General features: G+C 66.6%; 1 protein-coding gene across 5 annotated transcripts in view; it reads left to right on the forward strand.

Annotated features, from left to right (window-relative positions):
* EBF4 (EBF family member 4) overlaps window positions 1-23,232 on the forward strand; it is a 64,303-nt gene extending 41,071 nt beyond the window's left edge. For 2 of the 5 annotated variants that reach the window (XM_067533490.1, XM_067533486.1), the window contains 11 exons: window positions 4,462-4,543; window positions 6,562-6,679; window positions 7,423-7,556; window positions 8,009-8,135; window positions 9,103-9,191; window positions 18,922-18,987; window positions 20,121-20,298; window positions 20,789-20,974; window positions 21,481-21,684; window positions 22,387-22,462; window positions 23,007-23,136. In XM_067533490.1, coding sequence (XP_067389591.1) covers window positions 4,462-4,543; window positions 6,562-6,679; window positions 7,423-7,556; window positions 8,009-8,135; window positions 9,103-9,191; window positions 18,922-18,987; window positions 20,121-20,298; window positions 20,789-20,974; window positions 21,481-21,684; window positions 22,387-22,457 — 1,255 coding nt within the window. In that variant the 3' untranslated portion in view covers window positions 22,458-22,462; window positions 23,007-23,136. Of the gene's footprint in view, window positions 1-4,461; window positions 4,544-6,561; window positions 6,680-7,422; window positions 7,557-8,008; window positions 8,136-9,102; window positions 9,192-18,921; window positions 18,988-20,120; window positions 20,299-20,788; window positions 20,975-21,480; window positions 21,685-22,386; window positions 22,463-23,006 lie in introns of all 5 variants that reach the window. The other 3 variants (XM_067533488.1, XM_067533485.1, XM_067533487.1) reach the window with 2 other exon arrangements.
* The last annotated feature ends 3,700 nt before the right edge of the window (window positions 23,233-26,932 follow it).

Raw genomic sequence — 26,932 nt, forward strand, 5'->3', positions numbered from 1 at the left:
CGTCAGCTGCTTCCCCTCGCCCCCCTGCCCGCTATGCCCCATCCCTGCCCCTCCTCGCCTCCTGCCCCCACAGTGCCCAGTCGCCTGCTCTGCTCCCCTCCCCTTCCCGGCTCTGCCCCTTCCAGCAGTGGGGCAGGAGCAGAAGGGCTGGGATGGGGGGGAATGGGCAGAGCTGGGGAGCCCAGGGCTGGGATGGGGGGGCCCAGAGCTGGGGCGGAGGGGCTGTGGGTCAAGATGCGGGCGATCAGCGGAGATGGGGGGCCCAGGGCTGGGATGGGGGGGGCTGTGGGTCGGGATGAGGGGAATGGGCAGAGCTGGGGGGCCCAGGACTGGGATGGGGGGGCTGTGGGTCAGGGGGCTTGAGTTCTAGCCCCGCTGTGGCTGTGACACTCCAAGGGGTGCCGTAGGGGGCCCCCACGTAGGGTGTGTTCCTCCTGCAGGACCCTTCCGCCTCCCTCCCAATGCCTGCAGCCAGCCAGGCAGGTCCCCCCCGCCCCCCCCCCAGGCCTGCCCCTGCCCTGCGGGGTCGGGTGGGGGGCTGGAGGGTGCCAGCTCTGAGAGCAGGGAGCAGGGATGACCTGTCACTTAGACACCTGGCCACCCCTAGCCCAGCCGCTAACGAAGAGGCGCTAAGAATAGCCCCGCGTCCCCTGCCCCCATCGGGATCAGGCTGTGGGGCCGCAGGGGATCCTGCCCTGGCCGGGGCAGGAGTGGGGGGCGGAGAGGAGGGCGCAGGCCCGGGGCCATGATGTGAGTGGGGAGAGGTGTCAGAGCCCCTCGGGGCGGCGTGGAGACAGGCCGGGCCGGGGGTCTCTGCTGGACGCGGCCTGGGCCCGGTGGTTCTCTCTGGCCTGCAGCCCCTGCTGCCTCCCGCCCTGGGCCCCACGACCGTGGCAGGGCTTCCGCAGCGCTCGCCTCTGCTCGCCTGCCCTGCGCGTGAGGAGGGCGCCTGGGGGTCGGTCCCTGGCCTGAGCTCCCCGTGGGCCGGGCCGACCCGGGCGCGTGTCACGAATGGGGGCAGCGCGGGGCAGCCCTTCTCCAGCCACCACATCCACGGTGGGGGCTGCTCCCGTGCAGGGCTGGAGGGTGAATTTAGTCCTTGGCCTGATTTGTCCCCTGAGACTTTATCATCCAGGGTGAAGAAAGCCCGAGATGGAGGCAGAATAAACTGGGTTCATCCAAAGCGAGTGTCCCAGGAGACCCGGGGCAGCAGGAGGCTCCCAAAGACTGACCCCGGCTAGCGGCCTGGTGCATCGCCTTTACGGAGGGTGCTGAGTTCCCCTCCTGCCACACGCACAATCCTCTGCTGGGCTGGTGTAGGCAGCGCCCCTGGAGCGGTGGGTCTGGGAGATAATGCCCCATGGGGCAGTTCTGCCTTTTCCCGGCAGCTGTTTCAGGCTCTCTGCACACTCAGGCATCTCGTTACGTGACCTCTGAGGTTCTGACTTCTTCACGTGACTCCAGGAGTTGGGACCTTGGGCCCAGCCCTAGGACTTGGCCAGGGTGACCTGCCCCAGCTCTCTCAGGCAGCCCTTTTCCTGGGGCCTCCGCACCGAGTCCCCGGCCCCGAGGCAGCCAGCGTCTCAATGAACCGTGGTCCACGTATTGGCCCCCTCCCAGCGAGGGCTCCCGCGATGCGTTGCACGTGGGGCTGCCTCTTGCGGCTGGCTCTGGGGCCGAGCAGGCCTGCCTGGTCCGGAGGGGGGTCTCGCCTGGCACGTGTGACGAGGCTGCGCTGGGCTCTGCCTGCTCCCAAAGGGCGCCAGCTGGTCCTGCAGAGAACTGGCTTTGCAAGCGCTCAGCGCCGTGGCGGGGCCCCAGGCGTGCCCACAGTGCCCAGTGGGCGGCAGCGGGCCAGGCCAGTCGCTACGAGCTTCAGGGAATCTGCCCCGGACGGTGGCTGCTCCTCCCCCAGGACCCTGCTCTCGCCGCGTGGGCTGGGTGATGTTCGGGCCGGGGGCCTTTTCCCGTCTAGGGACTGAGGAGCAGCAGCTGCCAGCTTTGTCCCGGCATGGGCCATGTCCCGGGCCTGGCACTGGCCCCTGTAGCTCTGGACGGGCACGTTAGCCGGAGACGGGAGGATCTCGCCATGGGGGCGGAGGGGGAGCTCGGTGCTGGGGTGGGGGGCCCAACGAGGCTGGACACACTGTGTTAGTCTGTCCGGGTGTGTGTGGGTTTGTGCAGTCCTGGGTGGCTGGCTGTGTAGAGGTGTCGTCTGCGTTGGTAGAGCTGCGTATGTAGGTGTGTGCTGCTGCGTCCCTGGGTGTGCCCAAGGGTGTCTGTCCAGACGTATGGGGGTCTGTAGATCCCCGTGTGGCTGGGTGTGCATGTGTGTTTAGGTGTCTGTGTGTGTGTAGGTGTGTCACTAGATCCCTGTCTTTGTTGGGGTGTCTGGGTGTCTGGGCGTCGCTAGGTCCTGGGGTATCAGGGTGTGCGTTGCTAGGTCCCCGGATGTCCGGGTGTTGGCTATCAGGGTGTGCGTTGCTAGGTGTCTGGGTGTTGCTAGGTTCGGGGGTATCAGGGTGTGCGCGTCGCTAGGTCCCCGGGTGTCCGGGTGTTGGGTATCAGGATGTGCGCGTCGCTGGGTGTCCGGGTGTTGGGTATCTGGGTGTGTGAGTTGCTAAGTCCCCGGGTGTCCGGGTGTTGGCTATCAGGGTGTGCGTGTCGCTAGGTCCCGGGGTGTCCGGGTGTTGGGTATCAGGGTGTGTGCGTCGCTAGGTCCCCGAGTGTCTGGGTGTTGGGTATCAGGGTGTGCGTGTCGCTGGGTGTCCGGGTGTTGGCTATCAGGGTGTGCGTGTCGCTAGGTCCCCGGGTGTCCGGGTGTTGGGTATCAGGGTGTGCGCGTTGCTAGGTCCCCGGGTGTCCGGGTGTTGGGTATCAGGGTGTGCGCGTTGCTAGGTCCCCGGGTGTCCGGGTGTTGGGTATCTGGGTGTGCGCGTTGCTAAGTCCCCGGGTGTCCGGGTGTTGGGTATCAGGGTGTGCGCGTTCCTAGGTCCCCGGGTGTCCGGGTGTTGGGTATCAGGATGTGCGCGTCGCTGGGTGTCCGGGTGTTGGGTATCAGGGTGTGTGAGTTGCTAAGTCCCCGGGTGTCCGGGTGTTGGCTATCAGGGTGTGCGTGTCGCTAGGTCCCGGGGTGTCCGGGTGTTGGCTATCAGGGTGTGCGCGTCGCTAGGTCCCCGGGTGTCCGGGTGTTGGGTATCTGGGTGTGTGCGTTGCTAAGTCCCCGGGTGTCCGGGTGTTGGCTATCAGGATGTGCGCGTTGCTAAGTCCCCGGGTGTCCGGGTGTTGGGTATCTGGGTGTGTGCGTTGCTAAGTCCCCGGGTGTCCGGGTGTTGGCTATCAGGGTGTGCGCGTTGCTACGTCCCCGGGTGTTCTCCTCCTGGGCCAGCCCCCGTGCGCGCTGCCGCGGCCCATTAATTATGGAGGGCGCGATGGCCATTACAGGGCCTGTAGGAGCATCCTGAATATTTCATCAGGCGGAGACGCTGCTGGGAACGGCCTGGGCTCGCTCCCCATCCGTCGCTCCACTCCTCCCAGGCTGGCTGCCCCCGGTCCAGACTCCTCCCCTTCTCCTGCCTGGCTCATGCACCCCCCACACACGAATGGGGCTCTGCATGCCCCCCAGGCCCTCTCTCCCCTGGGCTCCTCCCTCTTCCCTCCATGCTGCACTTCAGGGGGGCGCCCCAGAGCAGCCCGGGGGGAATGGCTGGGCCCCCGTGTGCTGTCTGCAGCCAAGGGCCGTGGGCCCGGAGAGGCAGGTCTGGTCTCCTCCGCATCGATCCCAGCTGTTCCTCCCCCTCCCCGGGGGCCCGGATCCCCAGGCTCAGATTCCCTGATTGATCGGGCTGCAGGGCAATGAAACCCATTAGCTGCCTGCCGCCGGGGGGGGGGGGGGGGGGGGGGGGGGGCGATCGATACCCGAGAGAGGCTGGGGAGAAGCTGCTTAAAGGGCCAGCCTGGCGCTCGCTCGGCGGCGGGGGCCGGCAGCGTGTTCGTGGGGAGGGGCGGGCGGGGCGTCGGCTCGCCGGGGCGGGGGGCCCCTGCCCGTGTGCTGCGAGGATGGGGCAGCCACGCGTGGTGGGGTGTCCCTGTGCACGTGCGGGCCGTGGGTGCCGCTGGCCCCGGATCTGCCAGCCCTCGCCACCCGCCCACCCACCGACCCTGCACCCCCACCCCCCACGGGCACGGAGGCGAGGCCTGGGAGTCAACCCCCGTCCCAGGGCATGGCTCCGTGCCCACCGGCCGGCACGGCCCCCACCAGGCAGCCAGGGCCTGGGAACGTTGCTGGTTCCCACGACACCCCGAGGGTGCTGGCCCGGCCCCGGTCATTCACCGGGGGGGGGGAGGACTCTCCCCGGGACATGTAGGGTGGGGCAGTGGAGCCATAGGATGGAGGCCCAGTAGGATGGACAGCCATGCCCCCCCAATTAAATATCTGGATTTCTCCCCCTTTTCTCTCAGGTTTTTCCTCAAGTTTTTCCTCAAGTGCAACCAGAACTGCCTGAAGAACGCGGGGAACCCCCGGGACATGCGCCGCTTCCAGGTGAACCCCCCACCCAGCCTCCCCCCAGGACAGGGGCCCCGGCTCAGTGTGTGGGGTCGGGTCAGCCCTCCAGCCAGGCCCCGGTGTCCGGCTGGGGCAGGGAGCAGCTGAGTTCAGGCCCCGTTACCCCGGCGGGGATTGTTGGAGCCGGGCCAAGGGGGGATTCGTGGGGACTCGGGCGGGAAGCTCTGACTCGAACCAGGCTCGTTAATTCCCCGTCGCCGAGGAGGGACCGAACGATGGGGCTCCCCATGGAACGGGGCAGACGCCCCACTGCTGGCGGGGGAACGTGCTGCCAGGACAAGAGCCCCACCGGGCGGCTCAGGCCAGGGATTCAGCTCTCCCCACTCTCGGGGTGGGGGGTGTTGCTGTCCGTGGCGCCTGAAAGCGGTAGGATTTTCCAAGGGACCTAAGGGAGTTAGGAGCGATGCCCCCCAATCTCACTGGATTCTGGCACCGTGGCTCCTCTCAGAGCCGCTTGTCTGCCCAGTCAGAGAGGAAGGCCGCTGAAAAGTGGCGCCTTCTCCCTTTCAATAGCACCTGGGCGGGGGCCAGAGGAGGGTGTGTCTGTCGGTCTGTCCTGTCTGAGTGCTGGCCTCGTGCTGGGGAAGACCCAGGTGAAGACCCAGCCTGGCACCACGGCCAGTTCCCGGGGCATAGGCGGGCCTGTCCGACTGCCGGCCACCGCTGCGTCCGTGGGAGTGGGGAGCCATGTGTCCGAGACCCCGTCTGCGCTCCCAGACTCACCAGCGCTGGGGGACTGCAGCCCAGCCCACGGGAACTGGGGCTTTTCCTTCCAGCCAGGCCGGGAAGCTGGGATCATCAGGGACCAGGGCTTTGGCCAAGGCGTGACGTGGTTCGTTCGGCAGGGCGGAGGTGGGCTGGTATCAGACCCCCGGGGGCATCGGTTCCCACCGTCCCGCCCCCACCACGTCAGGCGGCCAGGGGTCAGTAACCCCAAGGGGCGGTCTGATCTCGGTCGTCCGCAGCTCTCAGGCAGCCCCCGCAGAGTTTTACAACAAGAGCAGAGTCTCGTCCTTTTACAGATGGGGAAACCGAGGCACAGTCGGTCACACTCACCTGGCGGACCCAGGGCGCACTGCGTCTAGCGTCCCCGCTCCCACTGGCTCTCACAGCCGGAGGAGAACCTGCCCCGGGCACAGCGCCCCCCGTTGTATCCCACGGCGAGGGCTCACAGCAAACCGGCCACCCCCAGCAGGGCTGGCCCTGCCCCGCCGGCCCCCTCTTGCCCTGCCATGCCCAGCACCCCCATTGGGCCGGGGGCCGCTCGGCAGACGGCTCTGGCCCGTCTCCCCGGCTCACACCCACGGCAGGCGCCTTCATTAGGCTCTCTCAGAAAGATATGATAATTGTGACATTTTTACATGATTAACAACCCATCCAATTTGCATAGCGCCGCGGCTCCTGGGAGACCAGCCAAGCCGCCACCCCGAGGAGCCTGCCGGCGGGTGGGGGCAGGGAGGAGACCTGGCAGCCGGGCCGGAGGCTGGGCCTGACCTGGCCCCGTTGTCCCCCTGGAACCGGCCCTGGCTCCACAGGGCAGCAGGGGATTGTCGCGGCCCAGGGATCGGGACCGAGCTGCTCCCGTGCTCCAGAGCCTGCCCGCCCCAGCTTTCCCACAGTGCGCTGGTGCCTGCACGGGTCCGTGCCTACGTGCCCTCAGACCCTGGTGCTCAGCCCCCTGGACCGGCTCCGAGGGGGCTGGGCCACCGCTGGCGCTTAGGGGCTTTGTGGTGCGATGGGCTGCCCCGTTGGGGGGGTCCAAGGACTCTGCGGTGCGATGGGCTGCCCCGACTGCGGGGCAGGATGCTACGGACTGTACCCGGGACCTGAGCCGCCTGTGCCCGGTGGCTCGCACGCCCGGGGAGAGCTCGGGGCACTGTACCCCACGGGGGATGCGTCCCTGAGAGCCGGCCCGGGGCAGCGGGATGCTGGGCCCCTGCTGGCCTGGCTCCCCTGCGGCGCGGTGGGCGTAACGCCGGCTCGCTCTTGGCCAGGTGGTGGTGTCGACGACGGTGAACGTGGATGGCCACGTCCTGGCCGTCTCCGACAACATGTTCGTGCACAACAACTCCAAGCACGGGCGCCGGGCGCGACGCCTGGACCCCTCCGAAGGTGAGCGTCCCCGGCTCTGCCGCAGCACCCAGCCCGGGGTCGGGGGCGGGCGGGCGGGGGGGCTCAGAGCCAGCAGTGGGCAGGCCCCAGCTACATGGGGGGGGTCTCCAGGCACGGGGTGCCGGGGCCTGAGAAACGGCCTCCGAGAGCCGCACTGAGCAATGGAGCAGCCGGGCCAGAGCAGGTGGGTCCCGCCCTGGCCAGCGCGTTCCCCGAGGGGCAGGGGGGCCCCAGCTGCTGGAACTCTGCAGGGCCCGTGGAAGAGAGAGACACAACCCCCCCACCCGCAGCCCCATGCCCTCCCCCGCGCCCCCCAGCAGAGACCAGCATTGCACAGCCGGGATCACCATCCCCTGGTGACTGCCCCGGCCCCGACCCACCAGCTCCGCTCTCGAGGCCTGAGCCAGAAACCGATGCCAGCCCCCCCCCCCCCCCCGGGCGGCTCCCCATCCCTCCCGCCCCCCACCCGGGGCTGGGCTGGCCAGAGGGGCTGGGCCGGCCAGAGGTTCTTGCCCTCCCTCCGTCCTTCCATCCCCATCCAGCCGTCTGTCCATCCACACCCCTCCTTCCATCCGTCCGTCCACACCCCTCCTCTCTGTCTGTCTGTCTGACATCCCACCGTCCCAGCCCTGCCGTGTCTGTGTGCGTCTTTCTCCCCTCCTCTGCCCCCCGCCCCCCCCCCGCTCTGTGCCCCCCGCGGGCGGGCGCTGACCCTGCTTCCGTCTCCTGCCCCCCGCCCGCAGCAGCCACCCCCTGCATCAAGGCCATCAGCCCCAGCGAGGGGTGGACGACCGGGGGAGCCACCGTCATCGTCATCGGGGACAACTTCTTCGACGGGCTGCAGGTCGTCTTCGGCACCATGCTGGTGTGGAGCGAGGTGGGCGAGTGTGTCCCTGGAACCCCCCCCCCCCACACACACACACACCCCCTGCATCCCCCCACGCCCCCTGCACCCCCCCACACATACCCCCTGCACCCCTCCTCCCTGGCACCTGCCCTCCAGCTGGGAAGGGAGGAGGGGGCCCCTACCCCCTTCCCGTGGAACCGGGGGCCGCTGCCCCCCACCCTGCCCCACCCCTGCCTTGCCATGGGTTGCAGCCGCTCCCTTCAGAGCTCCGGCCCCACCAGATCCAGCCTCGCCTCCCCCCGGCGGGTCCCTCCCCCCGGCCCGTCTCCAGCACCAGGACACTCCTGGGTCCCGCTGCGGCTCCGCCCGTCAGACCCTTCCCCTGGGGGGCCCAGCCCCGCCTGGCCCTGGGGATGACTGGGGGGGCATCTCCCCCTCCCCACCGCGCATGGGTTCAGCCCCCCTCTCTCCGCCCCTTCCAGCTGATCACCCCTCACGCCATCCGCGTGCAGACGCCGCCCCGCCACATCCCCGGCGTGGTGGAGGTGACGCTCTCCTACAAATCGAAGCAGTTCTGCAAGGGCGCGCCCGGCCGCTTCGTCTACACAGGTGAGGGGCGCGGCCGGGCCGGGCGGATCTGCCCTCGCCTGCGGGGGGCAAGGACGTCACAGCCGCCCGCCCCGGGATTCACTCCAGTTCCCCAACGTCCATCCCTAGCGGGGCAGAGCACGTGGCTGGGTCCAGGTGTCCTGGGTCCGTGGGATCGGGGCCACGCCCCAGCTTTTAAAGGGTCCCTGGGAGGACCCCCCTGGGCCCCACCCTTCCTCCACTGGGCCCTGCTTCCTAGATGGAGCCTCTGGGCTCCAGCCCCCCAGCTTCGCCCCGGGAGCTCGGCCCAGCCTTGTGCCCCTGCCGGAGCAGCGCACTGGCCAGGTCTGCAGTGACGCCCGGCTGCGTTTCCAGACAGAGCCGGGCGTGTCGGGCACCTGGGCGCAGGCCTGGGGTTAAAGCCCCGTCCGTCTGGCCGGCCCCCGGCAAAGCACCAGCCGGGCGCAGCCGGTTCACCGCCGGCTCTGTCTCTCTCTGGCCTTCATCGGCCCCCGGAGAGGGCAGCCAGCCTTGGTCCCCTTCCCCCCCTTGGTCCACTCCCAGCCAGGCAGGCTGCTCCCGGGGCCGGCGGGTGGGCGCTCTGTCCCTCCTCGTCTCGGGTTCTCCATGGCTTTGGTTGGACTCGGCCGCTCTTTCGCACCGACGGGTCGGTGAGACGCCCGCCCGCGTTTCCCGGCCTGCCCTGAGAGCACACAGCGTCCTGACCGCCCCTCGCGGGGGTGGAGCCAGGCGCAAGGTCTGGAGGGAAACTGAGGCGCAGGTGTCGTGGACTCGTAACAAAAGCTTCCCCCCTTGTCACCCCGGGACGCCTGGGTTCTGCGGCCTGGCTGTGTGCCCACGGGCAAGTCAGCCCCCTGCGCCCTTGGTTTCCCCCACCGGGACAGTGCCAGCCCCTCCCCTCCGGCGGGTGGGTTTTAGAGACAGCCCCCGCCCGGCCCATGGAGCCTGACCCTCCCTCCCTCCCCAGCGCTGAACGAGCCGACCATCGACTACGGCTTCCAGCGGCTGCAGAAGGTGATCCCCCGGCACCCCGGAGACCCCGAGCGCTTGCCCAAGGTAGGGCCGCGGGGCGCAGAGGCGGCGCGGGGTTGGGGGTCCGGTTCCGAGCGGGTGGCATGCCGCCATGACGGGCACCACAGCACCACTGGAGAACGGCCCCACGGCAACGCGCCCCTGGGCGCGGGCAAACGCAAAGCTAAACGCAGCGTGGACCTCAGACCCCTCCCATCCGCCCCAGGGCACCGGGTGCCCTGTGCAGCTGGCTCCATGCCAGGCAGCCGGGGGGGGGCACAGCCAGTGCTGGGCTGGGGGCCGGCGGACGTCCATGCAGCCAGGTGCCGCAGGGAGGGGGGCTGGGACCGGCTCCCAGCCCTGCCCACCCGCCCGTGCGGTGACAGCGCCGGCTCCCGGCTGGGCCAGGGCTGCGTGTTCGGGGCGACGCGCCTGACACATTGGTGCCATTCATCATGTGGTGACAGACCAGCCGCCCTCGCTGCTGGCCCTGGGGGGGAGGAGACGGGCATGGCCCCCCCGGCGTACACATGGGGGCTGTGAGGGGGGGCGACCAGGCCCAGAGGCCGTGGGAGTCAGTCGCTGGATTCGAACCCGAGTCCTGGGCTCCGGCCATACGTGGCACCGCACCCCTGCCCCTCTGCCCGGGGTGGGGGGAACAGCACATCTGCATTGCCCTGTCAGACAGGGGGGCCTAGTGGGTAGAGCGGAGGGGGGAGGTGGCGTCAGGACTCCTGGGTCCCATTCCTGGCTCTGGGAGTGGAGTGGGGGCTAGCGGGTTAGAGCAGTGGGAGCTGAGAGCCAGGACTTCCCCCCCAGCCCGCACTGCACCCCGTCCCCCACCGGCTGTGACGGGCGGGGGTGCGCGAGGCGTGGGGGAGGCGCTGATGGGCACCCGGGCGTCCATGAGTGTGCCAGGCCCACCCACCCTGCGGGGTTCCCCGCTCGGCACGGGCTGGGCTGCCGTCCGGTTCCTGGGATGAGAGGGGTGCTGTGTCCGTCCTGCGGCCCGGAGGAGGGGCCCCCACTGCCATGCCCCCCCCCCCCCCACATGGCTAGGCGGCTTCGTGTCCCCGGCCCACGTCCGTAGCTGCTGTCGCCTTCCCACGCCCAGTGATCCCAGGGGCCGGTGCCGTGGGCGCTGGAGATCGAGCTGGGCCGGCGGGCGTGGGCGGGCGTGGGCGGGGAGGGGTTGCAGGCGCCAGGCGAGCGCGGCAGCAGGTCAATGCCCCGGAGCCGGGTCTGGGGACAGAGGCTGGATAGACGGGGGGCTCTGCCCCTCCCACCCCCAGCGCGGCCGGGAACCAGGCGGGGGGCAGGGCCTGGCAGCCACCCTCTCCGTGCCCATCCCCCCGCAGACCACCTTCCCACGGAGGGGCCAGGCGTGTGTCAGTGTGGGTGAGTGTGTGTTGTATTGGGGGTGCTGCGCATTTGGGGGGGTGTTGTGTATCAAGGTGTGAGCTTGTGTATCTGTGGGTGTGCATTTGTTGTGTACTGGGGTGTGTATGGGAGTGGGGGGGTGTTGTGTATCAGAGTGTGTGGGGGTGTGTGTTGTGTATCAGGGTGTGTGTGTTGTGTATCTGTGGGGGAGTGTTGTGTACTGGGGTGTGTATGGGAGTGTGAGATGTGTGTTGTGTATCAGGGGTGTTGTGTATCAGGGTGTGAGCCTGTTGTGTATGTGTTGTGTGTTGTGTACTGGGGTGTTATGGGAGTGGGGGCGTGTGTTGTGTATCAGGGCGTGCACGTGGTGTGTATCTGTGTGTGTGTTGTGTACTGGGGTGCATATGGGAGTGGGGGCGTGTTGTGTATCAGGTGTGCACGGGTTGTGTGTGTGTTGTGTATCCAAGGGAGGGTGCACAGGCTTGCGTATGTCACCCCCTAGTGGCTGACCCCAGTTAGGACATGGCCCCGCCTGCCCCCCAGCGTCGGGTTGTGTCTGTGTCTGTTGGCAGAGGCCTGTGGGGCTGGGCAGGGGCGAGGGGTGCTGGGGCGGGGGTGTGCGGGGACTGGAAAGGGGGAAAAGGCCCCCCCCCCCCGTTCCGCCGCCTGTGTCTTGGCGGTTGACCTCGGGGGGTTAAATCTCGCTGGATGTGGCCCCTCCTGAGCGCCACCCCCACCCCCCGGCTCCAGAGAGCGCCCCCCAGCTCCCCGCCCCCCATCCCTCGCTTCACCCCTCCTGCCCCTCTGTTGCCCCGGCAGGGGGCAGCCCTGCTGCGTCTGGCTGCCGCTCGGGGCCGGCGGGACCCACAGTCTGTGCTGCACCCGACACGGGGCTTGTTACAAGTGTCCGCGCCGGGAGCTGCGGCGCTGTCAGCTCACCCTGGCCGCACGCCGCACGCCTGCTAAGTGCAGACGGGGCTGATCTGGACGTGGTGCAGGGCCCCAACTGCTGTGTGGACAGTCGGACTCCAGAGGGGGTGTGACCTGTAGCAATTTCCCTACGCAGGGAAGGAATCGACCCCGCAGTCAGAGCATCCACACTGGCTCTGCACTGCTCTCACTAAACTGGTTTGAACCTGGTTTAAATTAAACCGGTTTAACTGCGGGGGGTAGCCAGGCCACGCTCCTCAGGCGGGATCACTCCTTATTTCCTCAGTGCTTTAAACATCCCAGGCAGGGGGCTGCCCATCTTGCCCCAGGACCAAGAACAGTTTTGGGTGGTTTCCTAGAAGATCTGCCCTAGGACCAAAGGAATTGTTGTGGGGCAGGTCTCTGGCCTGTGTTATGCAGGGGGGTCAGACCAGGCGATCACAGTGGTCCCTTCTGACCCCGGGATCCATGAACCTATGGATCCCTGGGTCACAGGCCCCCCCTGCGCAGTGCCAGCTGCAATCCGGGGTACGCCAGCGGCTCCCAGCAGCTTCACCAACCTCGCACCCCCAGACTCTCCCTAGCTGGGAGAACATGGGGCAACAGCCCCTTCTTCAACTTCGCCAGACTAACGCAGCCTCAGGGAGCGAGACTCCCCTCCAAGAGCAACAACCAGCCACTACCCCCCACGTCCAGCCCACACCCCCATCTCTGAGCCCACCCACAAGCCAGCGACTGAGGCAAACAGGACGTTTTGGATCCAAGGAGGGTTTCCCCAGCCAGAGGGAGGTAGGGGGGGTGACACGAAGCTAGTGTAGGTTGTTGGGGCAGGGTTGTTGATCTGTCCCTGCAGGAGAATGCGCTGACGCTCCGGTCCGGGAGGTGCATGGGGTGGGCGTGACACTGGCGGACCAGGCGCCAGTTTATCCTCAGTTGAACACAGACAAGTGTGTAGCTGGGATCAGCCTGGCTCCCCTGTTAGGGTTGTTAAAATAGGTATTCGGGTTCTAAGAATGCGTTTGGTGTTTAGACTTTACTGAACCCTGGTGAGCTGCCGCCAGCGTGAATCTCCCTACGGCCTTTGTCTCCCATGTTGTACGGTCATGTCTGAGTGGCTGTTCTCCGAGCCCCTGTGACCATGTAACTCGCCAGCCAGGCGAGAGGCGGTCACTGGTCTCCACCAGAAGGTGTTACACTCTGGCCGACAGGGAAGGGCCATCGACGCCAGACAGGCTATTGTGGGACATTGAAAAGGACAAAAGACGTGGTTCTGCCCTGCCCCCTTGAAGATGAGTCATGCAAGTGGATTCCTCCATCAGATGAGTTTGCAACTCCGAGCACCTGCGGGGAAGGGAATAAAATCCCCTAACAAGAAGGAACTGGGATCTCTGTGCTGCTTGGACTCTGGGGGCAAAGTTTCTAGGCATAAGCAAGGGATCCCCAGCTGCTCAGACTGGTTTAGCGCTGAAAGTCACACACAGCTTGCTTAGTATAGCAGCTTCTCTTCCCTTTGGAAGCTTAAGATCAGAACTCGTGTGTGTGTGTGTGTGTGTGTGTGTTTACCGGCTTTAACCATACCAATAACTCGCTTTTCCTTTTCCCAGCTCATAAATCTGGCGATAGTTTATTATAGGACTGGCTACAAGCGCTGTCTTTGGTGTGAGATCTGAGGTGCCCCGGACCTGGGGTAAGTGACTGGGAGTAACCTGAATATTGCTGTGATTCTTGGTGTAAGAGACCATCTGTCACAAAGGCAGACTTGCCTAGGCGGTGGGACCGATCGGGTACCTGGGGGAACTGCCTGGGACTCCGTGTTCATGCTGTTGTGGTGCTTGAGGAGTTTACACTTGATAATGGGTTCGGTGAAACCTAAGCCCAGAACTCACCGCCCCTGTGGGGTTTGTGCCCTGCTCCCTGGCAGTGCCGGAGGTTGGCTCTCACACTCTTGGACCCCGGCAGGGCAGCTTGGCACCGGCGTAGCTGTGTCAGGAGTCACATCCCATGGGTCGGCGATGTTTAGCGATCAGAATCCCTGCACTGTTAAAAATGTAAACCTGGCACTGAGAACTTTGCAAGTTAAAGAATAGACACAATGAGTGAGTGACCCGGGGCCTGTGATAGTCGTGGGAGGAAAGACCTTGAACGGTTACGTTTGCAGAGGGGAATATCCCGTAAAAGGCAAACCCCAGATCAGGAGCTGAGAGCTTTGCTCGTAAGCTTTGACCAGTGAAGAAGAGGTGGCAGAGCCCGAGGACTCTCCTGTCCCTGACGATGCCACAGAGGAAACAGTGGGAACTGTCCTGCAGGGGAACCGGCCTGACTGAAGCCCTGAACGCCCAAGACGAAGACCAGAGACTGATGGGGGGACTGCAGGTCCGAGACTGAAGCAGCTCAGGCAGGGGAAGAGAGCCAACCAGAGGCTGATGAGAGCTCGAGCAATGCAGCCCAACGTACTGGAGCAGCTAACGGCATTTCTCCAGCTAATGAGCACTCCTCCCCCCTCCCACCCGCCAGCACCAGAGAGTGGGAGAAGATCTGCCCGGTCCATAAACTGACGTACAGAAGAGCGCCGGTCCGCCTTGGAGAGACGGTGTGGGGGGCACCGGGTCCCAGATCAGCTGGGAAAGCCAGACAAGTTTGTAATGATACGGAGGAGGGCGATGCTGGGGTGGACAAGACATTTAAAGACAAGGTGTTGGAAAGATTGAAGAGCAGCCCTGAGCCCTATCAACGGACACATGGAAACCTCCGAGTGTTTGGCAGTGGCACGCCTGCTGAATGCCTGCGTGAAACGTGTCATTTGACCAGACGATGGGTGGTCAGGAAAACTCCCAGGACCAGTTGTTATGGGCGGTTACAGGGGAGGTGAAGGCAGCCGTCTGGGACTAAAAACCATCCCCAGTTTCAGAGGCTGCAGAAGTTGCTGATGAATCCCCGGGGAATGGAAATCACCATCTCACCCAGGTCAAGAGGGGATTGGAAAAAATCCTAACCCCACCTTTGACAAGGGAGCCCAGCGTGTAAAGCCCTGCAAAAGGGAAGGCAGGTAATCTGTCATCACTGTGGGGCTCCCGGCCAACTCAAACCATGACCAACACCCCCGCCCGCCCCAGCGAATGCCATGCCCACTGCTCCAGAGGCAGAGATAGAGCAGGAGAAAATCCTGGCGGCCAGTGAAGAATTTATTACGGGTACTAAGGGAAATGGCCTGGATTGCAAGGGCTGGAGGGACACCGCGTCCCACGTCATGCTGGTCAAGGGAAGCTTGGGGCGGGAGGAAGACAGACTTCTGGGCAGGAGTTTATATTGCCTGAATTGCCTGTAACTGGGCCACTGGCCAAGGGTCACTGCGAGCACGAGGGTTTGACAGGAGACATTGGGGTGGGCATTAGCAATCTGCTTCCTGCTGATGTGCTAGTGGGTAAGGATATTGGAGCCATGGTTAATACCGTAACCCGCAGCCAGAAGAACCGCAGCTTGTCTGTGGAGGGAGGGCAGGGGGGGCATTGCCAGGGGCAGGGAGCCGCTCTCAGTCCTTTGTTAGCGGAGAGTAACAGGTTGTCCCCAGAGGAGGCGGTGGAGAGTCCAGCGCTGTGCCAGAGCCTGCTCTGCAGTGAGACCCGGGTGGGGAGGGGAAGGGACGGGACGGGGAGGTTTCCCTAGCGGGAGGTTTGTCGCACAGGGAGGCTCCCAGAGGGAAAAAGAGGCGCCCTGGTGAGGTTTGCACGCAGCGGCTTGTGCCTGAGAAGTCCTTTTGCTGCACAGTTAGGAGTGGAGGAAACCCGTGAGAGGCTGAGACCGATTCTCTGTTGTTCTCCCACGTTAGAACGGCTGCAGGGTTGTGTCTTGGGTCAGAGGCGTCCGGGGCTAACGGGACCCTGCAAGGCACCTTGGCAGCCGTTGCCCATCATTGAGGGTTGGTTTGCGTCTGTGAGTATTGTGGGGCCCGCACCCCAACCGTCCAGGAAGGGGAAGGCACAGCTACTGGTTGTGGTGGGTTCTGCCGCCTTGTACCCTGCAGCCACGGCTCTGTCTAATGCAGACGCTACAAAGCTGCGGCTGGTGCCCTGTTCAGCACTTCTAGCCGAGTGGGTTCCCCAGGGAAATCAGGTCCGAGCGGGGCGCAGATGTCCCATCTATAGTTCTCACAGAGCTGGGCTCGTTGTGTGGAGTGAAGCACAAAGAGGCCGTGCCCTCAGCCAGAGACCAGTGGGAAGAGACCTGGTGGGAAGATCCAGGGGGACAATGACGTCTGTGCTGAGGGTGCAGGTTATCTGATGAGAGGATGGCTGGGGTGCGCTGCTCCCTTCTTTGGGTACCCCAAGAGTCGACAGGCTTTGCTCCCTTTGATCTCCTTTCGGGGAGACAGATGAGGGGACCCCTAGATTTAATCTGGGGCTCTGGGGATGGGGAGATGGGGCAGCCAGTCGGGGAGTATGACAGAGAATGTAAAGGCTGTGATGGCCTCAGTGCGTCAGAGCCTGGGAAGGCGCCAGGTGTCTCGGCAGCGTGGGCTGGAGAGAGGTCTTCTGACGGAGGTGACTTGGGTCAACGCTGATTGCAGGGCGGAAGAATCAGATAGCTGCGAGATGGTTGGGAGGGACCTTTGGAGGTGCAGGAGAGCGTGACTGAGGGCACGTGATGTAGGGGCGCCCGGGGGCTGGGGAGCTGTGCCCACAGGGCGCGTCCGCAGATTGAAAGCTTACCACGGAAGGGAGCCGGGGGAAGATGGTTTGTTGTGCTGCTGAGGGAACATTTACGGCCCCTTGAATTGACTTGGTCAGGGCGAGTCAGGAAGAGACTCCCGTGGGGAGCACTGAGATTTGGACAGGTTTGAGCCCAACCCAAACCAGGAGAGGCTGGCTCTCATGAAATACAGGCGGGTATTTTCCAACCGGCCAGGTTTAACTAACAGAACGGCCAGTGGAACGCCAGGGCCTGGCCTGCGTGGCGGAGCAAACCGTGCCGGAGCAGAGATGCAAAGCCAGATTCAGGGAGAGGACAGCATGCTGGATTGGTGGTGTCGCTAACTGAAAAGCCCCCGGGCGTCTCCTGTCGTGGGATAAACCCATGAGATGGATTTTAGAAGGGTAAACACCATCACCCAACCTGCCCCTTACCCCGTGCCCCGGAGAGAGGGCGGGTGAAGATCCTGAGTAGTCTGGATTGGACTCGTGGCCATTGGCAAATTGCCGTAAATGCTGGTGCCCAGGAAAGATCAGGTTTCATGGTGGGATATGGCGGCTGGGAGTTGAAGGTGGTGCTTTTTGGGTTAATGGATGCAGGGGTTGCCCCTCAGAGGTGCTGCCGGGGTTACAGGTTGTCTCCGGGCCAGTGCAGGCGGCTTGGCTGTCTGTACCAAATCCTGCCCAGACCACCTGAGCCCTGTGGGAATTGTATGGCAGAGTGCAGAGAAGCCAACCTCACCGTCAAGGAGTCCAAATGCAAGCTGGGGGCCGCAGAGGTGGCCTAGGATGCCGGGGGGGAGGGAAGAGAGGGGCACGGGTTGGGTGGCTTCGACCCTTTAAAGGTAGAAGCCATTTGGAGCTGGCCTGCCCCACAAACCAAGCTGCAGGTCCAACGCTTTATCGGTCTGGCCAGCTGTTACCAGAGGCTTGTAAAGGGACTCAGGGGCCATGTGGGCCCCGAACAGACCCTACAAGGCGAGCCGGAGCGGGCAGTCTGGAGCCAGGCCAGGAAGACAGGTTCCAAGGACAGAGAAGAGGCTTTGTCCGAAGAGCCGGTGTTAGCCAGTCCCGATTTCAGCAAACCCTTTGTGCCGGGCCCTGGTGCTTCTAACACGGGGCTTGGCGCAGGACTGACGCAGGCTGCAGGGGACCAGCCAACTGCACCCCGCTGAGCAGAACTAGGAGCGGGACTGCGGGGCCATCGCTGGGGCCGGAAGGCAGCTGAAGCCTGATCTGTATAATGGAAGATGTAAGGTTCGAATGACCCCTGCTGCTAATACGGGGCACCGGGCCACAGGACCCACTGGAGACCGTCACACTGGAGCCTGGACCGGCGGGAGGAGGGCGTGGAAATAGCTCAGAACAAGGGGGAAGTTGATGTCGTGGCAGGTGCTTTATCGAGAATAGGGGAACCCGGAGGCGTGTTCAGGAGGGTTGGCGACCGCATCCTACGCCGGTTTTGTGTCGGGGGCAGTGTCAGGCTGCCCTGCCGGGGCCCAAGAGTGTGAGAACCAGCCCCTGGCACTGCTAGGGAGCAGGGCACAAACCCCACAGCGGCGGTGAGTTCTGAGCTTCGGTTTCACCAACCAATCATCAAGTGTGAACTCCTCAGGCGCCAGGACAGCCTGAACGTGGAGTCCCAGACACCCCTGGGGTACGCCGATCTGTCTTGTCACCCCGCTGAGTGACAGACGGTCCCCCACAGCCAGAATCACGGCAACAGTCAGGTCACGCCCAGCCCCAAAGGCCCGTCACTTACCCCAGGTCGCTTGCGCACCAAAGAGGGCGCTTGTAGCCCATCTTCCAATAAACCGTCTACAGATTTATTTCTAGGGAAAGGAACCAGAGTGTTATTTACAAGGAGAAAGCAGGTATCCATAGAGACACACGAGTTACTGTCTTAAGTTTCAAAAGGTAAGAGAAGCTTCTATAATCAGCAAGCACTGAATGTGCTAACCCAGGCTAAGCCCTGGGGAACTCTGCTTATCCCTTAGAAAACCTGGCCCCTCCAGGCCAAGCTGCACAGAGATCCAGTTCCTTCTTGTCAGGGCAACAGCAGAGCAACAAAGTCCTTTGGCCACTTTCACATCCCACAATAGTCCGTCTGGAGTCGATGTGTTGACCAGAGTGTAGTCCCTTCTGCTGGAGAGCAGCACGTCACGCCAGTGACTGCCTCTCTCCTGGCTGGTGAGTTACACGGGCGCAGGGGCTCTGAGAACAGCCGCTCCGACGTGACCGTACAATGTGGGATACAGAAGCTGCTAGGGAGATTCGTGCCGGCAGCAGCTCACCAGGGTTCAGTTAAGTCTAAACACCAAACGCATTTTTACACACCCGACACTTCTTTGACGCCCAGGGGAGCCAGGCTGTTCCCAGCCAGGCGTGGGAACCTTGGCGTGTGCTGGCGCCTGCTCTGCCAGCGTCACCATGGGGTGATGCCCGGAGACAAGTGGAGCTGTCTAGGTGGGCATGGGCAGGAGCGTGGATCTGGGCCGAGGCAGGGCATGGCCGGGCCATCGCATCCCAGTGGTGATGGGCCACATGCAGCCCTGCAGAGGCGGGGGCAGGAGGGCGGGGGCCGAGGGCCTGCCAAGCGTCTGGCTTCGGGAGCGGCATCGTGCCGGGGCCATGGAGTACCGCGCCAGGCGGGGGGCAGAGCCCATGAGAGGCAGCCAGGAGCTCTCCGTGGGGCCAGCCTTCCACTGCGCAGTACCAGGCTGGGGAGGCCAGTCCGGAGCCCCCACCGGCCCCCGCTGAGGCCCCTCTCTTCCCCCCAGGAAGTCCTGCTGAAGAGGGCGGCAGACCTGGTGGAGGCCCTGTACGGGATGCCGCACAACAACCAGGTACAGCAGAACCGGCGCCCGGCTCCGGCTGGGACGATGGGGGTGGGAGAACGGCCCGTCTGCCCGCCCGTCACCGTGGCATCTGACCCCCCTTCCTGGGCACTGGCCCAGCCGGTGCTGCCTGTTGCAGATTCGTGGCCAAAGCCTGTCACGGAGGCTGGCACCCGCGCAGGGGACGGGACATGGGTCCTGCCACCGCCCAGCCAGAGCCCAGCGCCCGGGGAGGCTGTGGGCAGCGTCTCCTGCCCAGCAGAATGTGTCCCCCCCAGTGCCCCTCACTCTGTGACTGGCTCCTGCCGCGGGAGCCGGGACCCCCGAGGGCCCATCTGGCATCAGCGCTGGCCTCCGAGAGCCCAGGAGTGGGGCTGGGCGTGGCTGGGTCAGATAACACCCCACACACAGCCCCACCCCCCTGCATGTCCTTCAACCCCCCCCCATGCCTTCACGGCCCCATCCAGCCCCCTTCATGGCCCCATCCAGCCCCCTTCACTCCCTACCCCGGTCCCCCCTGCCCCTTCCTCTCTTCCCCACCCCTTCACTGCCCCGTTCATCCTCCCTCCACTCCCGGCCCCCCATCTCCGCTGCCCCCCAGCCCTCCTGCCCCCCATTCCCCTGGAGCCCCACTGCTGGGCGGCCTGTGGCTTAGGCAGGCCGAGGGCGGGTGGAGTTGCTAGGCCCAGCCCCACATCTGCTTCGCATCAGGAATTCCAGGGGCTGCCACGTCCCCCTGCCCCACGCCCCCAGAAGCCACCAGCATGGCCTCTGCTGCCAGCCTCCCCCCTGCCCCCAGTCCCCCAAGCGGATGTTGCTCCCCCCAGCCGATCAGAGCCCCCCAGGTCAGGCCCAGCCCCTCTCAGCTCCCTGGGCCCGGGGCTCTGGCTCTGTTAAGCCCCTTTTGGTTCCAATGCCTTCCTGGCTCCCAGCCTGAGTGACACGAGTTGGGGTGGTCTTAGCCCCCCTCCCAGCGCACAGGGTCCCCCTTGACCAGGCAGTCAGGGTCCCCCATCGCCCTCGGCAGCCGGGAGGGGCCTGAATGGGGTGTGGGAACTGGGCCTCCCCGGCACCCCTCCGGCAGGGCGGGGTCCCCTTGTCAGGCGCGTGCCGGGGGTAGCGGGCAGCTCCTGTCTCTGCAGGACGTCATCCTGAAGCGAGCGGCCGACATCGCCGAGGCCTTGTACAGTGTGCCCCGCAACCCCGGCCAGCTGGCGTCCCTGGCCGGCAGCCATGCCCACGCCGGCATGATGGGCGTCTCCTCCTTCGGCAGCCAGCTGGCCGTCAACATCAGCGACGCGGCCCCGGGCTCCGAGCAAGGTGGGTGATGGCGCGCTCGCCCCGCAACAGAGCCCCGCACCGCTGGCGCCGGGCTGCCCAGAGCGCCAGGGGCCAGGGCCCTCCAATGGAGACGCGGCGTGGGCGAGTCAGTTTCCTGGGGGGCCCTGAGGATCACGGCCTGGGTCTGGCAGACCGGGCTGTGAAGGGGCAGGGGCTGCGGGTGGGTTGGCAGAGGACCACGCGCCTCTTCGGGCACGGAAGGGCTGGTTCTGCTGTGGCTCGGAGCCCATTCGGGTGAGCCCAGCCCTCGGCCCCGCCAGCTGCTCCCGGGGGTCCTGCGCCGAGCCGCCCGGCCTGGGCACTGCGGGGCGGGGAGAGGGCTGGGGCTGGCTTTGGATGGGCCGGGGTGTCCTTGCCAAGTCCTGCCCAGGGAGCCCACTCCCTTGAGCCACCTGGCTGGGGGGGGGGGAATGATCCCAGGAGGAGACCCCCCCCAATCCCGCTAACACTGGCCCCCCCTCACCTGCAGGCTACGCCCGCAGCACGAGCAGCGTCTCCCCGCGGAGCTACGTGCCCTGCTCCACCCCGCAGCAGAGCAGCTACAGCAGCATCACCTCCAGCCTGAACAGCTACGGCGCCGCGGCCACGGCCGGCCTCGGGGTGCCCGGCTCCCCCAGCTTCCTCAACGGCTCCACCGCCAACTCCCCCTACGCCAGTGAGTCGGGGGGGGGGAGGGGCCCTGCCCCCTGCCGGGCGGCTGTAGAATGACCCCTGCCCCCCGCTGCGCCTCGAGAGTGCAGATGGGCACCACACCTGGGGCTGCCCGCGGGTTGCCCCGTACCCCCATTGGACAGGCTCTCTTCTGGGGGGCTGGGACCCCACAGCCTGCTAAGCGGGACAGCCCGCTCCAGTGCCCCGTTGCCTGCCACAGCCCTGCCCCACAACGGCCCGGCCCCCCTGCTCAGCCGTGCCCCGCTGCACTGCTCCGGTTCTTCCTTCCATGCCACCTCCTCACAACCAATCTCTGACGGCTGCCTGGGGCGGGGCGGGGCGGGGTGCAGTTCCCGGAGCCCCCCATGCTGGGCAGGGCAGGGTGTGCCCTCCAGAGTCCCTGCCAGCCCCTGCCCAGCCCCGCCCGCCCCCCAACCACAATCTGAACCCAATTGCTGCCTCGTTCTGCCAGCCCGTCTGACTGTCCCTCTCTCTCTCCGCCTGCCGCAGTCATGCCCTCCAGCCCCCCGCTCGGCGCGTCCTCCATCACCCTCCCGTCCGGCGCCAGCTCCTCCGCCCCCGCCGGCATCTTCTCCTTCTCCCCGGTCCACATGATCTCCGCCGTCAAGCAGAAGAGCGCCTTCGCCCCCGTGGTGCGGCCGCCCACCTCCCCCACCCCCACCTGCACCAGCACCAGCGGGAACAGCCTGCAGGGTGAGTCAGCCGGGCCCAGGGGACGCCAGGGCCCCCCGGGAGCCGCCGCGTGCCCCTCTGGGTCCGTGGGCAGCCGGTTCCCACAGGGGGCTGGGATGTTAATGCGCAGCCAGAGCGGGATGGGCGCAGCTGGGGATTCAGCCGGCTGCTGCTCGAGGGCACAGCCCCTTCTCCACAGCAGCCTCAGACCCTCGCCTGGCCTTGGCCTGCCCCTGCCAGCCCCTGCCAGCCTCCCCGCTCTGCTCTCGGCCCCCTGCCCGTCAGCCCCCCAGGCTGTTCTCAGTCACAGTCAGCAGCAGGTCGCAGCGTCCGTGAATTTTTGTTTATTGCCCCTGACCTGCCCGTGGCTTTTGCTGAAAATACCCATGAGTGCACCTGAACCTCAGCGAGACGTTTGGGCAGCAGGGGTCTAAGCCATTCCCCCGTCCTCCTGCCCTGCGGCAGCCAGTTCCACAGGTGAACAGTGCGCGGCTCCCGCCGGGGCTGGGAGCGGATCCCTGTCAGAGACTGGGCAGAGCGGATCCTGCCAGGGTTGGGAGGGGATCTGTGTAATTCCTGGGGGGCCCCGGGACTGGGAATGGACGGTGGGATGGGGGGTAAAGTGGCCGCGCAGGCGCCATCTCTCCCCTTGGTTCTCCCGCCCTCCGGCGCTCACGCTTGCCTCGTTCCTCCTGTCCCCGCTGCGCGTCGTGGGCTGCCCAGACCAGTCTTTCGAGGACTCCGACAAGTTTCACCCCCCTGCTCGGTCGCTCCAGGGACTGGCCTATTCCTAGACACGGTAGGTCTGTCTCCCCTCCGGCCCGCTCGCTCTGGCTCCCCTGCCCCCCTGTGACGAGGGGGGCCGACCCCCCAGAGCCCCACACAGGGCCCCTGCCCGATGGGGGGGATGGGAAGCTTTCACCTTGCAAGCCAGGCTGGGTGGGACCCAGGATCGCCCACCGGCCTCTCGCCTTCCCGGTCAGGAGCAGGCACGGCCCGGTGAGCAAGGCATGGCCCGGGGAGACCCTGCCATGGGCTGGCTCTGGGGCGCCGTGGCCCTGCCTGTAACCGGGGTCAGCCCCTGTGGACGTCACGGCTTCCCCAGATCCTGGGAGCTCTGTAAATCAGGGCAGGCCAGACCTGTGACTTTGCTGTGGGGACGGGGAAGGTGGCGGGACGTCCCCAGGCAGCGCCCCCAGCCCCTCCTCGCTCCATTCTGCTCCCCCCGGCACGATGCCCCGCTGGCCCACCCCTCCCTCCTCGGCTGCCCGCGGTGCCCAAGGGCTCCCCGCCGGCGGCCCCCCCGCCAGGCCGCTGTCCAGCGCCGTCTCCTTCTCTTGCAGCCGTGGCGGATCTCGTCGTGCCGCCCGTGTGAGCTGGGACTGGACGAGGACCCCAGCGAGAGCCAGCCACGCACTGAGACCGACCCTCACCACTGACTCTGGCCCCCCCGGGGCTGCGGGGGGCTCATGCCCACAGAGCCCCTCGCTCCGAAGGACGCTGTTGCGTGTATCTCCTCGGCGGGACGCCAGGCTGCGGGGCAGTTCTCCGGCCAAGCGCCTCCCAGGGTCCGGCTGCACGGCCCGCAGGCTGGGTCCTGCCACGGGGTGGTGCAAAGGGGTGGGGCCTGGCTGGGCCCTGGGGGGCGGGTAGGGGGTCTCTCACTCTGCACCCCTGCCGTCCTTCCTTCGGGGGGGCTCCCCTCGGCTGCCCCAGCCCAGCGCAGGGATGCCAGACCCAGCCGCCCCAGGGGGAGAGCTCTGGGTAACCCCCACCCAGTGGGGCTGACGGGGGGCAGTGCCGTGGGGGGAAGGGGCCCCTGCAGCGGAAAGAAGACAGCAGCCGAAGCACAGCTTCTGGGGGCCAGGATGCTTGGGCTCTAATCCCGACTCTGCCACTGACTGCCCCATAGCCTTGGTGCCCGCTGCCCCGCTCTGGGCCCCTCGGGAAAGGGTGAGGACGACTTCGTGGCTGGGCTGGATTCTGGCACCACCTGGGGCTGTTGCAGAGGCTGACCGGAGCCTGGCCCAGCTCAGTGTGAGACCCACAGGCCCCCCGGGGCTGGCCACAGCATCCCACCGGTGACGTGTCCCGCGCCCCACAGCGTCAGCTCTGGCTGCCCAGTGTCTGGGCCAGCCGCGCAGGCTGGGGCCGGGGCCTGCCCCTTCCCACATGAACCAAACTGCGTTAGTAGAACGATGAAAATCCCAAACCCCAGCTTAGGGGCCGGGCTGGAGTTTGGGGGCAGAGGCTCAGGGCAATTCGTGCCTTTTCCACCCCCCACCCTCCCTGGCTGTGACCTGGCTCCTGTGCGCTCAGCTCCCCGGGTGACGGGCAAACCCTGGCGAGAGTCGCTCCCGGCATGTCCCGGCCACGTGTCTGCGGAAGGGTCACCCTGAGCGAGGGGCACAGAGCCAGGCGGCCTGCCGGGGCGCAGGGGCCCCCGCCATGGAGAACCCGCCCCCCTCCCCCCCCCGCCCCTCCACAGCCCAGAGCCTGCAGCATCGCGGAGCCAGTGGGGCCGGGGGTCAGAGCCCGGCCCTGGAAACGCAGCTGCTGGCGTTGGCAGCTGACCTCCCAGCCCCTGGCGCTTGGGGGCTGGACGCTTAGCACGGGGCTGTTCCCAGATGTTCCCAGCCAGCTGTGGAGCTGCCCCCCCGCAGATCCCCCCCAGGCCGCTTCCCCTCGTGCCGCTTGCTGGGACCACGCCAGCTGGCACCGGACACAGGGTCCCAGTGTGGAATTGCCTCGGGAGCCCCGTCCTCTGCGCCGGGCGGGGGGCGCGTGGGTGGCCAGGCCGCGGGGCCCAGCCCAGCGAGCAAAGGAGGCACCGGAGCCCAGGACAGCTGGTGGCCACTGGGCATCGTCCCCTTTTCGCCAGTGAGCTGGGGGGGGCTGCTGCCCTTCCCCCCCCCCCCGCCCGGGGCAGGACGTGAGAAAGCCCCTCGAGGCTCGGGCCGGCCCCAGCGAAGCGCCGAGGCCGCTGCGTGGCCCGTTATTTATAACCCCCAACGCCGCCCTTTGCCTTCGACTCCGGCGTAAGCCTGGGGGGCCACACCCGTCGCCGGCCCGAGCCGCGGCCCCGGGGCATGCAGACTCCAGTCGGAGCCGCCTGCTTTTGCGAGTTAATAACTACACCAGCCCCCCCCACCCCCTGCTTTTTAGCGACAGAATAAACGGGGCAGGGCCGCTGTTAGAGCCGTCTCGCTTCCTCCCCTCGGGCCTTTATTTTTTCCACTTGTTCTTCCCCGACGGCCGCGAGGGCGCCGCAAACGGCCGGAGAAAGAGACCCGTCTGCGGCGGGGCGCGGTCCCCAGCCCGGCTCCGGGTATTTATCTCCTGGCCGGGCAGGCGCCTCCTTTCCCTCCTGTCTGTCGTGTGTTCTGTGGAGACTGTACAGTAGCCATGGCGTGCCCGGCACGCACCCTGTCAATGTAAGCACCTGTAAAGCAGCTGTTAGCCTCGGGCCCTCCCCGGAGCGCGGGGGCCTAGAATATACTGCCTGACCCTGCCTGCCGAGGGCGGCCCTGTGTCCGTTTCTGCCCCACGCCGTGCCACTGCCCCGCTGCCTTCCCCAAACCTCCGGCCCGCCTCTGCTCCTGGTTACGCCGCTGAGAGGCCGGAGCACGGCAGCCGCGGGTCAGCGGGGAAGAGCCGAGCGCGGGGGGAAGCCCCTTTGGTAATTTCTCCCCTGGCCAATGCAGAATGGGCCCCCCCCCAGGCCAGTCCCAGCAGCCCCACGCGATGGGCTCCCATCCCTGCCCTCGGAGACTCGGCCGCGCCCAGGCCCAGCTGCTGGTCGGGCCCCATTTCCCAGCACGCAGCCTGTGGCCCGCCCCACCCCTCTCCGGCCTCCTGCCCCACTGGCAGGGACCCCGTGTCCTCCTGGCCGTGGAGATCAGGCCACGGGACAGGGCTGGGCCCGGCCCCCCCCGCAGGACCCCGGCCGCAGGCATCGTTCGGGCGGCAGGGAGCTGCCCACGCTGAGGAGACCACGGTCCTGGGCGTCTCTGGTGCCAGGCGTGGCTGAGTTGCCTGGCCCGGGAAGGTGAGTCTCACCCAGCCCAGGAGGGGTTGGCACAGGCTGGCAGGCAGCAGCTGGCAGAGCAGGAGCCTCCCCCCCGGGCTGCGCAGCCTGGCCCGGCCGACGCCTGGCTGCGAGGAACCCCTGGGCCCAGCTCGGGACAAGCAGGAGGGAGGCGGAGAGCCAGAAAGGTGCTTCCCCGCCCGGCTGTGCACCCAGGGGGGTGGGCTCCCTGTCTCGGGCTGGGGCAGGGTTTAGCCAGTGTGAGGGACCGGGAGGGGGGCTGCGGGTGACAGGCACCCGTCTATGACAGCCCCTGTGCCCCGGGGCCATCTGGTCACCCAGCCGCCTTGGCTCGCAAGCCAGGCTCAGCACGTGCCGGGGGCGGTGCCAGCGGAACAGCAGTGGCTGCCCTGGGTTGGTTTATAGGGGCTGACCCCCAAGCGGTGCCATGAGAGCAGGTGGAGTGAGGGACCCCCCCCCCCCCCCCCCCGGCCAGGCCAGGGCCGTGCCCCCGGTTCACACTGTGTCAATTAACGCCCTGTTCCCCCATCCACACCTGGCGCACAGCCTCGCCCTGTGGTCAGCAGCTGGCGCAGCCGTGAGCAGGGACCCCAGGGGGGCCGCCTGTGACGCCTCCCGGCCGGAGACCCCCCCCCCCCCCCCGGCAGCACAGGAGACAGGCGGAGCCGGCAGGAGAGTCTGGGTGCAGCGCCCCCCCCCCCCTTCCCACCTCAGCCCTGGCGCCCGGCCCAGTGGCGGGGGCTCAGGCAGCCCGGGCTGGTCTCATGCCCCCCCACCACAGCCGCTGTGGGGCGCCAGGCCAGGCCAGGCTCCAGGGAGTCGGAGCAGCGTGGGGGGGGGTGGTCGGAGTTGGAGCCCGGCTTGGGGGACAGGAAGGGGGGACCAGGGGCAGGTAATTCCCACGGGCTGGGCAGAGGCCACTGGACGTGCTTGGCCCACCACAGGGCAGGGCTGGGGCCCCTGGTTCTACATGGCATCCACACCAGCCCCCCGCCACAATCTCCCCCCACCTGTCATGGAACCCGAGGTCCGGCTCTCGTGCGGCTCTGGACCAGTCCTGGGGGGCCCATTCAGTGCGTCAGCCTGCTGGGCCTGCCCCACGGTGCCTCTCCACCCCTGCGTCCTGAGCCCTGGCAGCACGTCAAGCTCGACTGCACCCCGGGGGGAGACGGGCACCCCCCCAGGGCGCAGTGCAGTGCAGTGCACCCCAACTGACTGACT

Source organism: Emydura macquarii, unplaced genomic scaffold (genome assembly GCF_026122565.2).
Source record: "Emydura macquarii macquarii isolate MOO-44397 ecotype Brisbane River unplaced genomic scaffold, CSIRO-AGI_Emac_v2 contig_3345, whole genome shotgun sequence".
NCBI classification, from domain to species: domain Eukaryota; kingdom Metazoa; phylum Chordata; order Testudines; family Chelidae; genus Emydura; species Emydura macquarii.